Here is a 15,414-nt window from a genome sequence, read left to right as displayed (position 1 = left end):
GAAATTATATTTCAGTTCAATGTTTAAAACAGTTTTAGTTTAATAACAAATGTGATGATGTCAACAAATGTTACATTTATTTGAAGAAGTCACTATTTTCATTATTACGTACCTGAAAAGACTGGAGGTCTTTCGACAGTGGCAGCGTTTTTGTTGTTTTCTTAGTTTCATCTTGTGAGAACTGGGAGGTATTCGGGGGTCATTCCTACTTTCGGTTATCTAGCTTTATGATGGGAAGATTAACACTCATACAGCTAGATAACCAAAGACAGGAACAGTCCCCACTCTGAACAGAAAAAAACCCAAATCTGAGGCATCCTGAGAACAAAGAAAATTATTACGTCATTAATGTGCAGCATGTTGAGCATTTCAAATGATTCAACATAATTACATCTTCAAATATCTTTATGAATGCACATCAAAGATTTTAGCACATCAAACTGCAAAATTAACTCCAAATACAAAATAAAAATCCTTGAAAAAAAAGAGAAGATGGGTGGTGCAATTCATTAACAGTTCCTACTTTATTTGGTAACCTCTGAGTTATCAGATATATTGTATCCTATTTGTGTGTTTCTATGCAACAGCTAGTTTTTAAATAAACCTCGAGATCCTACAAATAAAACAGACTTTTTATATTACTTTTTTTTTTTAAACTGAACTTGATGATTCTGCTATAACATAGTGTTTTCTTATTATTATGTGTCGTGTCATTGCTTTATTGAAATAACATGCTTAAAAAAAATCCATAAAATGTGTAGATAAGGACTTTATGATAATACAAGTTCAATTGTCTCGTGCTGACCCCAGCTTCTCTTTCATTACGTCTGACGTCAGCTTTTATTTGGGCAAACTTGCACTCAAAAGGCCTGAGTCAATTTGGCACAAATAAAATCAAACCTGTTCATGAATTTAATGGTAAAAAAAAAAAAAAGATTTAATGTTGATGAATTTGATCACAGTTTAATAGTTTGAACTCGAACCAAAATATGAATTAATTACATAATAATAATAATAATAATAATAATAATAATAATAATAATAATAATAATAATAATAATAATAATAATAATAATAATAATAAATCTCACTCTGAAGGTGTCAGGTTGCTTATGTTGGCTCAGTAATGTTGGGCAATGTGTGAGATGCTCTAGAAGAGATCAGGCCTGCCCACACACTCTATTAATACAAATAATATATTAATTATCTTTGTAAACCACAGCAAATAGATTTACTCACGTTTTTTCCCCCCTATGTGAACTCAACACTATGGAAAACTGCCACCTCAATGTGTTAGTTTTAGATTTGCCAATGAAGCCTTTATAAAACATTACTCTTAAGCACGCGTCGGTTCTTGGAATATCAACCATCGATTCGGAATGTTTCTCATTTTCGCTCCGGAAGGTGTTGCGATCGCGTCTCATCTGGTCGAACTCACCAACACCATTCAATCCCGAACACTCACTTTCCGTGGTGGAGGACTCCAGCGTCGCTCATGGAGACTCAAACATCCGGGCAGCAGCAGCAGCAGCAGCATCTGCTCCAGATGCGCAGGGCGCACGAGTCGGCGTGCGTGCAGCCTCGGCTTTGACGAACAGGTGAGCGAGCGCGAGGACCGGATGGATAAATCCCACCTCAGCGGGAGAGGCTGCACGGCGGCGCACGGGGAGGGGGGGGGGGGGGGGGGGGGGGGGGGGGCGGGCGGCTGGATCCGGCTCAGTGCAGTTTTTGTATCCAGGATCAGGAGGAGCTCCGTCCGCGCGGGGGTCAAGCCGGCGTCTCCAAACGCGCGCGTCTATCCTGCGGTCCTCGGGATGCGATGCGAGGCGTCCCCCTGACAGACACTCCAGTGGTCTCCTCTCACCTCCTCGCTGCCTCTTGTTTCTCAACGCTTCCTCCTACTCACTGACGTCAGGAGGACGGTAAATTGCTGAAATCCAATGGCAAAACAGCCTCAGTGCGCGCGCGCGCGCGTGTGTGCGATGGAGGGCATGCACAAAAACCACATTGTTTGAACCCTGCCTGTGAGAAATGACATCTAACAGTAAGATATAATAGGACGTCTTATCAAACAAGGCAAAACATAAAGACTTATTCTTGTTGCTTTTTTAAACTAAGCAAATATTTGTTCCCATTCTTCCCCAAGAAGAAATCCTGATTTTAAAAAAACAAAACATTTCAATGAGGGTAATTATGAACAATGTCATAATAAAACACGTTTATTTTAAGACGGTATTTGTTGTAGGTGTAATAAACACAAGTAAAATATATTTTATAAACTAATGTGGATAGACCACATGCTCTATGAAGGGACTCATCCTTCCACACAAGGAGAACCCCTGAGTTTTATTGTAGTTATTTTACAAACATCAGCTGCTCAAATGGACAGGTTGGGGCTGGACACACATGTTTTGACGGTCAAGTGTCTTGGTTACATTGCAACTGATATGATAGCATCTACTTTTCAATACATCATGTATCCCATATACGCTCAACATTCAACATAAAAGGCATCAGTGCTCACAAACACTGGTCTTCAGCCTGTAGCCAGAATTTTAACTGACCAACAGGATGGGGTGACGCTTGGAACCATCAGTTCAGCCAAACCTAATCACACATTCACCATATAACATACTCCTCTCTTCATTTGTTCATTTGTTAGGCATTATGATGTCAGCCAACCAGTGAACAATTGAGAAATGTAAAATTAGGTTTCATATTTTGAGCCTCTTCACAGCAGCTCCGGTCGTGATGGTTCCTGATCCTGAGCAACAATTTATTATTCAGGCAGACACTTTGACCCTTTGAGGAAGACACTGTCTGAGCAGAGCAAATAGGACAATAGAGTCCACCCCAGCATGCCCCTCTCCAGAGAACTGTCCTCGGAGGAGAAGAACCACGGTGTCTGAAACGGAACATTTTTGGTCGTGAAGGTGGCACTGGGAGAGTAGCGTCACTTGGCCTGAGGGGGCCAAACTCCTCTTCGTCGTCTGGTCCCATCACAAGAATCTGGAATACCTGCAGAACAGCAGACAGGCCAGGTGAGCACTTCAACACATCGCTTTAACTGTCATATCTTCCTTGGTCTAATGAAAGAGATGTCCACAAGTACATGGCTGCCTGCCCTGTCTGTGCCCAGCGTAAGACATCCCATCGTCCAGTTCCTGGTCTCCTGATGTGCCCCCCCTGTCTGTTTTGTCACTGGTTTGCAAATGTCCAGAGGTAACATTTTTCTAAAACGGTTCTCTTTATAGCAAACCCTAAACTCCCCACTCCCAAAGAAATGGTGGAGACCATTCGGAATCATGTTTTTTTCCTCCCAGTTGATGTGAGATGAGATAGGGGACCATAATTCATCTCCAAGTTCTGGAGGGACTATCTGCAAGCTGGTGGGGGTGCTGGTGAGTTTCTCCTCTGGTTACCATCCCCAGACCAATGGGCATTCGGAGAGGCTGGCTCAAGGGCTGGAATCTGCACACAACTCCCTTTCCGTGTCCTCCACCAGACCTACCTCCTTTGAGTGCCAGTTTTTGACTCTGGGCTCCAAAGTTGGAGTTCCCTCCACCTTGGGTTCGCCGTTGTCAGTGCATCTTTTGTCAATAAACTCTCTAAAACTGGACCTCCGAGTCTGCTTTTGCATTCTACCATAGTTGTGACAATCACAAACCTATAGACAAACTCCATTACCATCTTGTTACAAATATTCATATATCTGATAGTTCTAAGTGCCTGACCTGCTCTAACATATCGGATGCTGAACACTGCACGTCTTCCCTCTATGTAGAATGAAACTCTAAACTATAAAAAATTATCACTATCATTGTTCCAGAATCGTAAATAAATACTCAGTAAATATAAGAAACAACCACACACGTTTATACCCAAATAGGCTGATATTTTACACTGTATTCAAATTGTACAGTCAATTGGTGCGGTTGTTTCAAAGGCATGTCTCGTGCCGATGTTATACCGCCACCTGGTGTTCAGATTGTGTTCTATTAGCTTCCATCCTGCTTCATCTCGACAAGTGACGCTGGAAAACAGAAGCCTTAGCCAGTTTGGAGAAAACCTGCAACTCAAAAGTATAAACAGCATAGGAAGTAAATGCAAACCTCTATACCGAAACTCAGCTGTTCTTGTTTTGAAGTGATGGTTCGAACCACTTCACCACCAAGCCACTCGCTCACCGGTCATACTTTCTCTGATCTGAACTCTATGCTGCGAGATTATAAATAAAATAATCAGGAATTGAATTGTTAATTGATACTTTGTAGATGCTAAAAAATAACAGTTTTGTGAATTAAATGTACTCTTATTCTTAAAACAACAAAAAAAACTGCTATACCTCTTAAACTCAGGAGTTGCCAACACACAATCACAAACAAGGGCAATTTATAAACAAATGTATGTTTATGGACTGTGGGAGTAAATGTTAGATACCGATAGAAAACCCCAGCATGAACAAAGGGAAACATGCAAACTTTCCCCCAAACCTGACCTGAACTTGGAGGATGTTCTTGTTATGAGTGTGAATCACTACACCACTGTAACGCTCATGATCTACATTAACTCCGTAACCACTCACCCACTCTTTCATCTCAGTAATGAGCTAAACACATGCCCGAGAATTTGTTATCTAAATTAAATTGATGAAAAATAAAAACACAAACCACCACGACAGTGAAAAAAAATTGTTTTAATGCAAAATACTGTGAAATGTCAAGGCTACATGATTAGATTTCTAGAGGCCCTTGTAATGCTGCAATAGATTTGGACTGTGTGTCCACAATCGGTATAAAAAGAGAACATAAACTTTACCTTTGTCAAAAGTGCTTATTATAAAAAAAATAAAATAAAAAAAATAATAAACATTTTTAGAAAACATGACGAGAAAACAAAATGAAATACAAATAATCAGGACCGATACAACTTTAGTCAAAAAGCATGGAACGAAGTCCATGCAAAGTGTCCTTGGTCACTCTCGTATATTTTTCAGACGGGATTCTTCCGCACGTCAATCAATGTGTTGTTCGAGGCCAGAGGTCCCACGTTCAGGCTGGAGCGGCGGGACTCTCGGCGAGATTTAACCACAGGCGGGGCTGGAGGCCCGCCCCAGGACCCCAGACCAGTTTGTACCACCCGGTTGACTGGATTCTCACCAGCTTCGTGAAGCCACAGCTCCTCCATGACTGCGGGCTCCTCGGTGGGGAGAGAAGAGCGCCTCCACGTGGATGGGAGAGGGGTGTTCACCAGCTCCCGCATTTCCTCCCGAGACTTGGAGGGTTTGTCCGGCTGCCCTGCTCCTCTGCCTGCTGCGCTGTCCTCTGGGCAGCGGGGAAGCTTTTCCGTGCTGCCGAGGTTCGCAGATTTGGCTTCGGACGACGAAACTGAAAGCGGGTCAGTCAGAGACAGTCAGAGACAGTCGGAAACCACATTTTCAACTACAACAATTCATCAGCAGACCGAGTGTTAAACATGAAGCCAGTGGGGCCAAAATGGACCCGGCATAGCATCCACAGAGATTCAGGTTTGGGATCAAGATGTGTGAAACTTACAAAGAAGACAAAATGCACTCACTGACCCACAAAATCAGCTCAATGACCTCATCTGTTCTTTCCTCAAATATCAGCCAATCAAATGGCAGCAACCTTCCCAATTAAGACGCAGTCAAGGCGACCAGCTGAAGTTCAAATTGAGGATCAGAATGGGGGGGGGGGGAGTTGACCGAAATGATTATGAATAGTTTTAGGTGCCAGATTGGTTGATCTGTGTTTTTTTGAAGAAAAAAAAAAAAAAAAAAGTTCACACACGTCTCTAAATTTTACACAGAGCAGCGGAATAAGCGAGCATTTTCAGTGAATAGCTGCTGTATGAACAAGAATTCCATCTTGTTTATAAAGTCAGAGGAGCATCACGGACATTCAGCCAGCAAATACAGTAGGAAAAGCTATTGTACCAATATGGACGTCTGAAGAATGCTGCCAGCATTTTGTGAATTCAGTGTCATTAAGGCAACCCAGAGTCCAACCAGGTAGATAAGTTGGACTTAAACATCAATGGTCGACGAGGGTCTAGTTTTCACCACAATGCATGGCTTCATAAGATATCTTTGTTGGGTTGACGCTATATTGTTGCACAGACAAACACAATGTTAATCAATCGTAGAATAATGACAACAGACGTTGATCCAGCTATACTGTTACCTTTATGAAGCTCTTTGGGTTGACTTGCTGAACTACAGAGTTCCCTCAGTTTGCTGGTCAGCTCCAGGTTGGCCGCCTTGTAGTGGTTGAGCTCCTTGCTGAGGTTCTGGATCCATCCTTCATAGTGCCGCTGCCTTCCCGCCAGGCCCTCGTCCATTTGTTCTGGTGAGATGAGATATCAATACAGTTATGAATATTTTGGGACATTTATATTGTCAAGAGGAAAACCAGTTTTTTTTTTTTAAGGCGAGACAGATGTTTATTCTTATAAAGAAGGTGATTCTCACCTCGACACTGCTGCAGGAGGAGCTGGACACTCCTCTCGTGTTCTTTCTGCTGCTGCGTGAGCCGGCGATCCGTGTCCAGTTGTGTACGATCGAGGGCGTTTTCCAGCCACTGCACCAGCTTCTGCTGCTCATCGAGCTGCATCTCCAACTCAGCCAGGGCCAGTTGCAGCTTACGCTCCTCCTCGCGCAGAGACACCACCTGTAGAACATAAACAGACGTTAGGCTCAAAAACAAAATCTCGTATCACACACGGCGTCTTACTGCCTTTACACTGAACGGCCTCCGATGAAAAGGTGCTGGCATTTTTTATCAGCGATGACAATTTTGTCTGATTCCGTTTTAAATTACACTGCGTGTCCAACAAACTAACTTATCAAAGGGGAGCCATATGGCATTCTATAATGAGATTGGAACACGGTAAACAAAAGGTCAATCTTGTGTCAAATGTTAACAAACCTTGTCGAAGTACTTGCACAGCAGAGCTCTGGTCTCAGATGCAGAAAGGTAACTGAGCTTGGCCATGAGATTCATCTCCCACTGTGACAGCATGCTGGCGGAGGCTCTCAGTTGCCGCTGCCTCTGAGTGATGGCCTCATTTTTGTACTCAATAGCTGCGTCCAGAGCTTCAATCGCCTCGTCCAGTTGGAAGAGGGTCCGCTCCTCCTGAACGAGACGGACAGATGGGTTTCACGAGGATCCAGACATGCACACAACGTGCGCGTAGCATATTTGTTAAAAAAACTTTGTTCTCTGAACAAAGTGCAATTTGTGCACAGACTTGACTCGCGTCAAGGTGCGGGAATCTCACAACTGACCTCAGGCGAGAGCAGGTTGCCCTGCCGCAGCTTGTCATCCAGCTCGACTCGCTGCTTGAGCAGCGAATCTTTCTCCTGGCGAAGGTTGGAGATCTCTTGACGGATCTGCTGAGAGTCTTGAGCACTGCTGCTGCGCAGGAGGCCATTTCTCTCACTCAGCTCATGCTCGAGTGACTCAATGCGCCCAGTTAGTGTCATCAGATCTTTACTTAATGCCTGGAGAGGAATAAGGGAAGTTGCAGATTGGAGCGTTCGATTGGGACTGTCCTGTTAAAAGTAAGTTTCAGCCCGTTCCCTGTGTCGGTGAGTACCTGACTAGAGCGGAGCCTCTTGGTCTCCAGGCCACTGCGTTCCTGCAGCAAGGCTTCCTTCTTGGCGAGGATCGTCTCGCGTTTCGTCAGCTCTCCTTCCAGATCATCCAGTCCTCTCCTCTGTCCCAGCACCCGCTCCATTTCCTCATCCAGCCAGCGCTTCTGTTCTTCGATCTTCTGCTCCAGCCGAGAACCAAAAGCATTATAGCAGATATTAAAAAAAGTCAGAAATATAAAGAATAATACACAAATCTGGCTTCAAGTCAGGATTCCAGTCTTATAGGCTCATTAAAAAAAAAAAAGATGTTTTTCTTGAGTCACAAGCTCAGATCCAAACATCAGATTTGCAATACAACAGTTCGTCACGTCAAGAAGACTGAAGTAAAAACTCGGAGCAGCTCCTGTCACACCTGTTGCTCTTCTAATGAGATGACGGAGCCGTTACTGCCGCTGCGTCGCTGCCTCTGAAAGGCCGCAATCTCCTCGGTCTTTATCCTCAGAATCTTCTGCTGCTGCTCATTTTTTATCTCCAGTTCCTTCAGTGTGGCACAAAAAGAAGATTTGAATCAGTTCCGTGACAAAAACGACCCTTTATTCAACATAAACAGAATCTACTGAATCTTTACCTCCATCACAAAACAAGAACTCCCAGTTAAAATGTTTGCAATAAAAATTGCAGCATTAGTTAAACTAAAGGATTTCACGAAAACAATTTCGCGATGTTTTTATGAGTGACAATATTTCTCTGGTTATAAAACACCGATGCTTCACAGCAGTACCTTGACTCGGTGTATTCTGCGCTGCATCTCCGTCTCCAGGCGTCGTTTCTGCTGGCTTTCCTGACGCAGTCGACGCTGCAGCTGCTCCTGTTGCTGCCTCATCGACTGGACACTTCGCTCCAGCTCCAACACACGACGTTCGCTCTGGACAGGAAGGTTGGCGAGACGAGCGGTATCCCTCTGACGCTGTCTTAATACCTAAGATTGAAGTATTGACGCAAGGACACATGTTTGAGATGAAAAATGTAGTCGAGAACCTGAGTTAAATTAGCATCTTTGCCGCAATACATAATACACGCGTGACCTGTTTGTTACTAATGTATTACAATGCATTATACTGAATAGATGGTCGGTCAAACCTGGACTTTGCTCTGAGCAGCGGCAATCTTCCTGCGACATTCCTGCGCCCTGGTTTTGTCTGTTGTGCTGATTTCTCTCTCTTGCCTTTCGAGATCCTGCAGCTGTCGTTGGGCCTCCTGCAGCTCCTGTCGAGCCTGCATGGCTTCACTCTCCAGGGCCGTGATCTTATGGCTGTACTGCTTGTTCAAAGCTTGTGCATCCTTACCTAAACGAATTGCAGTTCATTTATGAGAAAGCAAAAGATGAAGTTTACCCAATAAAGATGCAGCAGCATTGGCAGGTTATTCAAGTTTGAAAGTTGTACCTGTTTTGACCAGCTCTTTGATGAGTTCTTCTTTCATGCGAATGGTGACAGACAGCTCCCTGATTTTCTGCTGTGCCTGAAGAAGTCCCCGCTCTGAGACGCCTTCGAAGCTTTTCAGACTTTCCCCCGTACTGGAGTTGGCTGTATTTCAATGAGTACACAAAAAGCTTGTGAGGGCCTGGATATTGAAGTCTGGGACGGAGCTTCAAGGAAACTATTCTGCGATCTACTGTGTGCCAACGCAGATCAATGATATCAAACTCCACCTCTACTTGCGAATGAAGCAGCAGTAATGCAAACACATGGAATGGAAATCCCAACCAGCAAGGACAGTGCAAAACAAAAGGTTTTAGGAGTCGACAATTAACTTGAAGCTACGAGATCACAAGTAATATGACGGTCATATCATTCAATGTATGACCAATTCAGTTTTGGACCTCTTGGTGAGAAAGTTAGACTTACATGCTTTTCTGGCTAAACACAGGTGCTGTGCACGCTCAGGCAGTTGAGATACTGCCTGACCTCTTCCACCAGCTGCTGGTCCTCCTGACTGCATGTCTCGCTTGTTCCAGGTCAGATTCACCTGCCTGAGAGAATCACAAACACTACAGTTGAGAAACGTCACGCACAAGAGCACTCGTGCTCCCAATGTTCACCAGTAGAGGGAGCAGCATTTCCATCAAGTCTCTTTTCAGCTTCAGTGTGCATGTTGTGATTTGTCGAGAAAACAACATACCTGCATCTCTCCTGGTTGAGGCTGGGATGACTACCCTCCTTTTCCTTATAATGCATCTCAATGCCCGCCGAGATCTCCAGCGCGTCATAAAATCTCCCATTCTGATCGCCATAGGGCCCATTACCATGAAGAGCTACCGGACAGACCTGTAACCACACAAACGATCGCGTACATCAAGACAACTTGACAACATGGAAATATCACTTTTTCAGTTGTTTCCAAAAACAAACGTTCAAACAGCTGTGATGGCTGGATACCTGTTTGAATGTTCCTTCATTCTGACAGTGCTGCATTGAGCCCATAGGGGCTGTGTGCGGCCGCAACCGCAGGCCCAAACCCATCAACCCCGGAGTGGATATCTGATACTGCAGGTCCACTATCAGGTCCTGCTGTTCCTGCAGCTTATCACTCTGGGAAGCAGGAAACCAGAAAGTCATCAAGACATCAGCCAATACAACAGAGTATTAAAACCACATTGAAAAAACCCCAATTTATTACCGAATAAGCAAAGCATAAATACACATGAGACACCATAGCTAATTGGTGAAACACTGTTCAAAAAGATGCCCATAATTACAGTGAAGCTGTGTCTGACCTGCTGCTTGTATTGCTCCATGGCGTCCTCCAACGCCGCTAAAAAGTCCGTGTTTTCGCTCTCCAGCCGCTGGATCTGCGCTTGAAGGTGCGCAATAGTCTCTTCTTTCTCTCCGTCGTGGTCATGGGTCCACCTTTCTTCCACGGCGTCTGAGTCCTACATAACAGGTCGTGGTTAATAATACTTTCATCACTGTATTAATAGTTTGTAAGACAGTGGGAGAGGACAGGCATACCTGGTTCCTTACAAAAGGCCGCGCTCTCCTCAGTGCAACACTGTCCTCCAGCGAGCTGTTCTCAATCCCGCTGTCGGGTCCCGATGCCGTGGTCAGCCCGCTGCGCTCCTCCTCCACAGAGCACAGCCACTCCTTCGCTCTCGAGCTCTGCTCGGCAGTCAGAGTGCCTTCGCTCTGCAGCTCCCGCAGCAACCTGTGGGACACAAGCGACGGAATAACTTCGCTGCTTCAGAGAACGTCGGATTGGGATGAAAACGTATTCGACATTCAAAGGAGACGGATTGAAGCAAAGTCGTTCGATCATATCCCTGATGGAGGTGCCGTCAAAACCTTTACTTTGACATGACATTTCTCACTGTTTTATCATTGCAAACATAATCCAATTTTTCGTCTACAGAAAAGAGCGATTAGAGTCGCTAGTGGAAGTGGTTACAGAGACCATACTAATCCTTTATTTAGACAACTAAAAACACTGGAATTTAAAGATTTAGTGGAGTATAACCTTCTAAAAACCATGTTTAAAGCTCATCTGGAAATTTTACCGAACAAATTGCAAAATAGATTCGCCAAGAGAAAAAGTAGATATGAACTGAAAGGAACTGAGGTTTTTACAAAACCCAGGTTTCAATCGGCCGTAATGGAAAAATGTTCCTCAGTCGAAGGAGTCAGTCTGTGGAACAGTCTTGATTGTAAAATTAAAACTTCTAAATCCATTGATGTGTTTAAGAAACTTGTCGTATTATCAATGTTGCAGAAATAAGACACTGCGGAGTAGCAGATCAACCTTATTTATTTACTTTGTGTTTGATGTTTTGGAAAAAGACGGCTGCATGTGACACCTCAAATGAACTGAACTGGAACTGTAAATGATTTTGTGTCGATAAGGGGCAGACCTTATAAGTTTTACTTCTTTCTGCTCCTTTTCATTCATATGAACTGCTGTTGTTGCATCGTTTCAAATGAATGAAATAAATAATAAAATGAAAAATGAAATATTGTTCAAACCATAGGAATGTGAGGTCGAGAATATGTGAGACGTGTTTATAACACTGCGGAGTGCAGATCAGTCAGGCAGTGTGCGCTCACCTGTACGCGGAGTCCGTGCACGTGCGGTAGTGAGCGCTCTGGACTTGCAGTCGGCTGATCTCCCCTTCGCCGAGCCGTGGCCTCCTGTGCGGGTCACCGTGAGCGATGATGCGGGTCTCGGAGCGCTGGCGATTCTCCAGGGCTCTGCGAAGGGCCTTGATTTGTTGCTCCAGGCCTTCCACGCGATCTGGCTCACGCTTGCAGTTGACCGTCGCTTTGTTCTGGATGTTTCTTGCTCTCGTGGCGTAGTTCAGTGTGTTCAGACTCTCGTCAAAGTCTGAAGAAGACGGGCTGATACAGGCGATCATCAGTGTTTTTGAGTTTCCCCCCAAAGAATCTTTTAGTATCCTGGTGAAGAAGAGGGGAGATCAATAATCAATACGCGTTAAACCACACTAATATATTTCAAACAATATTTTGCTCGTATGATTCGCTGAAGTCCGATTTCAGTCGTTAATACCTGGTGATTTTAGAATCTCTGTAGGGTATGTGAGAGCCTTTCCTCTTGGGGTCCCCCAGAGCCCCGATGACGTTTCCCAGAGCCAGAAGACCGCTGTTAATCTGAATGCTCTCTTTTAGTCGCTCTCCAGTGTTCCCAGTCTTTAAGATGCGCTCAGACCCTGCCAGGTCAACAAAGTGGAACTTGGAGGACAGCATTTGCGGTCCAGAGTTTGTGCCGCCCCCGCAAAGACGGGAGCTTCCCCGCCGCTGGTCCATGTACAAGGTGAAAATGGTGTGTGAGCGGCTGGAGTTTGGATTCATTTGGGTCGAACCAGTGTGTCTGGCTGTGTTTCCAGACTCGAGCAGGCTCAGCACCTCATCCAGACCCTCCACTTCACACTCCTTCACACCACACAACACTATGGAGTCATGGAGACAAAAAATAAGATCAATAGTAACATTTCACACAAGAAAATGTTGCTCAGTATTTCATATAAGGCTATTGTGACATGCTTATAAAGCAATAGATTCAATACCAATGTTGCCTTTATCCTCCCGGATGTGAATGTCTTTACTCGCCGTCTCTACTTCCAGTAAGTCCTTGAACTCCTCTTTGTAGACCTCCAGGTAGGAGACTCGCACAGAAAAGTCTGTGAGGTCGTTTTCATCCAGCAGCTTGAAGACATCTGCAACGGCCCTCGGGATAATTCCCTGCTCCTCGTCCCTGAAGGAGCCTAAAAACACCACAACATTGTAAAGTTTTAAACACGGGTGGTGCTATTAAAACAAAACACTTTGCCACTATAAAAAAAAAAGAAAATAACTTACATATATTAGCTTCTCCAATAGTATAAGTCTTGCCTGAGCCTGTCTGCCCATAAGCAAAGACTGTAGCGTTGAACCCTTGGAAAAAGGCATCGATGAGCGGCTGAACGGAAACGGAATAAACATCCTCCTGACAGCTGGTTTCCTCGAATAAGAAGTCGCAAACAAAGTGTCGGTCGTGGCCCAGCGTGACCCTGTGCAGCTCCGGGTCCACGGTGATGCAACTCTCGTGGCAGTGCAGCAGCTCTTTGGGCAGCAGAGGACGCACTCGTACAGCCACTTGCACGGCAGAATCCTCCCCTTTCCCTTGGCAACCGGGCACTTTGGCAGACATTTCCTCTCACGGTGACGACCCCTCGGTACGCCGCTGCGGTGTAGTGATCATCTTTGGAATTTCTAAGAAATTTGAAAAATTATTTGTTTATAGATATCGCAGGAAAAACAAACAAAATACAACTTTAACAAACCACTGCTCAAGCACACGTCAGATATCTTTTAGATGCCGTTTTAAAAGCCAACAACGCTCAAACTGTGGAAACGTAATTGCACTTGAAACCTCATAGTTAGATACAAACACATCAACAATGACATAGTCCCATGAAGCTCAGTCCAAACAATCCAAATTTCATGGTCTGAAATGTTCTGCTCTGTCATCTTGCCTCAAGCTATTAAACACATATATATTTTACTGAGATCTCCCAAACACAACCAGAGACAGTAGCTGTAATTTGTAGTCTATGAATTGTCTGTAGACAGCCACGAATAACTGTATTGGGCCACTTGATCACAACACGTTGTTTCACTCAGTGCCTTAGGTGTAGAAAGATCCATGAAAATAGAGTCAATGTGAAGAGCTGTCAGCTGCCCCGCCTTCAAATCACATTATCAATGCTGTTATAATTATTACAGGAGTTTTCACGTCGAAGAACCACAGGCGATTCATGGGATTTAATAGAACCAACAAAACACATACGAGCGGCAAAACATAGTAGCAGTACAGGATGGATGGAAGGATGTATATAGTAAGGGATGTTTTGAGGAGTTGTTTCCACTGAAACAGCAGGCCTGCAAGTCTTGCTGAAGAACTCTCCATAATCCGACCTGAGACAAGCAGGAATCCACATCCTGATGCAGGATTACTGACACAGTGTGCAGGCTTTTCCTTTAAATCATGCATAAATAATGCATTGCAATGTTCGATAAAAGCCAATCTATTTAGTGTGGGACGTCTCAGATTGACAGTCCTGCCATAAACCACGTGTGTGTTATTAGTTCGGTGTGGCTCAACTGATCAGAAATTGCAATGTAAACAAATAAAAAGTAGTGAAACTGGTTCGGGGCATCATGATAAAGGTAGTTACTGCTGCGTTACTTGTAACGTGTGTTCACCTCACCTTTAGCATCAGATCAGCCCAGTTTAAAGGCTGCTACGGCAGAGACGACAGGGAACTTTATCATTTTCCCCGTTAAAGCTGATGAACCAGCGGCGATTAAAAGTGAGAAACTTTCCTTCCAGAGGTCATCATCATCATCATCACCATCATCATCATCATCATCTCCAGTGACTCGGCGGAGACGAGATGTTTTCACCGAGTTAGCAGTTAGCTCGCCATTGTTTAGGTTCGAGTAAGAAGAAGTAAACGCGTTATGGAACTCTGTCCTTCACAAACACACCAAATCTCTTCAGCTTTTTACACGTTTATCTCCGCGTTCCACCACAGCAGAGTTCGTCAAACCCTCCAAACAGCCCTGCTGGTTTCCCCACAAGGAACTTTGAGCTAAAGGCTAAACGTTAGCCCGGGCTGCGAACCCATGAGGATGATTCTGGATAAAGTCTGGATAAAGTCTGGATAAAGTCTCAAAAAGAGAGAGAAAGAGAGGGAGAGGAATAAAGTATCACACAGAAAGGTCCACGGCCAGCCGGCCGCTTACAAAACTACGACCACTTTACTTTACGGTGGACAGAACTTACTTTACCGAGGCAGAGGAGAGACCGAGCAGCCTGGATGTTAAAGCCTGGAGGCTCTCTCTCTCTCTCTCTCTCTCTCTCTCTCTCTCTCTCTCTCTCTCTCTTTCTCTCCCAGAGAGAGAGAGAAAAGAGAGTGAAATGAGTGATAATAAGATAAAAGAGTGATATAGGATTGGGCTCACAAATATCTATTCAATTTACTCAAAGATGACTGGAGGAGCTCCTAATGTGACACTGAGACTATAACAATTTTAGATTTTAGATATTGATGCATATGTGCAACACACACACACACACACACACACACACACACACACACACACACACACACACACACACACACACACACACACACACACACACACACACACACACACACACACATTTTTTTTACCACCTTTGTATTTCTGCCAAGAGGCAGCAATAAAACAATTTGCACTGTTGCTTGTTTCGCCATGACCTAGAAA

The 15,414-nt window shown here is 44.4% G+C and overlaps 1 protein-coding gene across 1 annotated transcript; it reads right to left on the bottom strand.

The window, feature by feature from the left end:
- Positions 1–4,677: 4,677 nt before the first annotated feature.
- On the bottom strand, positions 4,678–14,998 carry kif7 (kinesin family member 7). The gene is made up of 20 exons (XM_080499686.1): positions 14,951–14,998; positions 12,982–13,374; positions 12,690–12,887; positions 12,173–12,572; positions 11,713–12,060; positions 10,627–10,819; positions 10,392–10,547; positions 10,054–10,206; positions 9,797–9,942; positions 9,523–9,647; positions 9,061–9,201; positions 8,756–8,961; positions 8,397–8,594; positions 8,028–8,153; positions 7,618–7,794; positions 7,307–7,522; positions 6,948–7,154; positions 6,491–6,689; positions 6,204–6,365; positions 4,678–5,387 (listed from the first exon to the last, which is right to left on the bottom strand). Exons 2-20 carry the CDS (start codon positions 13,310–13,312, stop codon positions 4,993–4,995), a joined length of 4,077 nt encoding a protein of 1,358 aa, XP_080355812.1. The 5' UTR covers positions 13,313–13,374; positions 14,951–14,998; the 3' UTR covers positions 4,678–4,992.
- Between the last annotated feature and the right edge of the window lie 416 nt (positions 14,999–15,414).

Source organism: Blennius ocellaris (assembly GCF_963422515.1).
Source record: "Blennius ocellaris genome assembly, chromosome: 1".
In the NCBI taxonomy this organism is placed as follows: Eukaryota; Metazoa; Chordata; class Actinopteri; order Blenniiformes; family Blenniidae; genus Blennius; species Blennius ocellaris.
This window is presented reverse-complemented; position numbering and strand designations above follow the sequence as displayed.

Coding starts and splice junctions, on each gene's coding strand:
- kif7 (XM_080499686.1), bottom strand. CDS start 13,312: ATGTCTGCCAAAGTGCCCGGTTGCCAAGGGAAAGGGGAGGATTCTGCC. Junction 7,795..8,027: donor TCTCATTAGAAGAGCAACAG/GTGTGACAGGAG, acceptor CGGCTGGAGCAG/AAGATCGAAGAACAGAAGCG. Junction 7,523..7,617: donor AGAGGCTCCGCTCTAGTCAG/GTACTCACCGAC, acceptor ATTCCTCTCCAG/GCATTAAGTAAAGATCTGAT.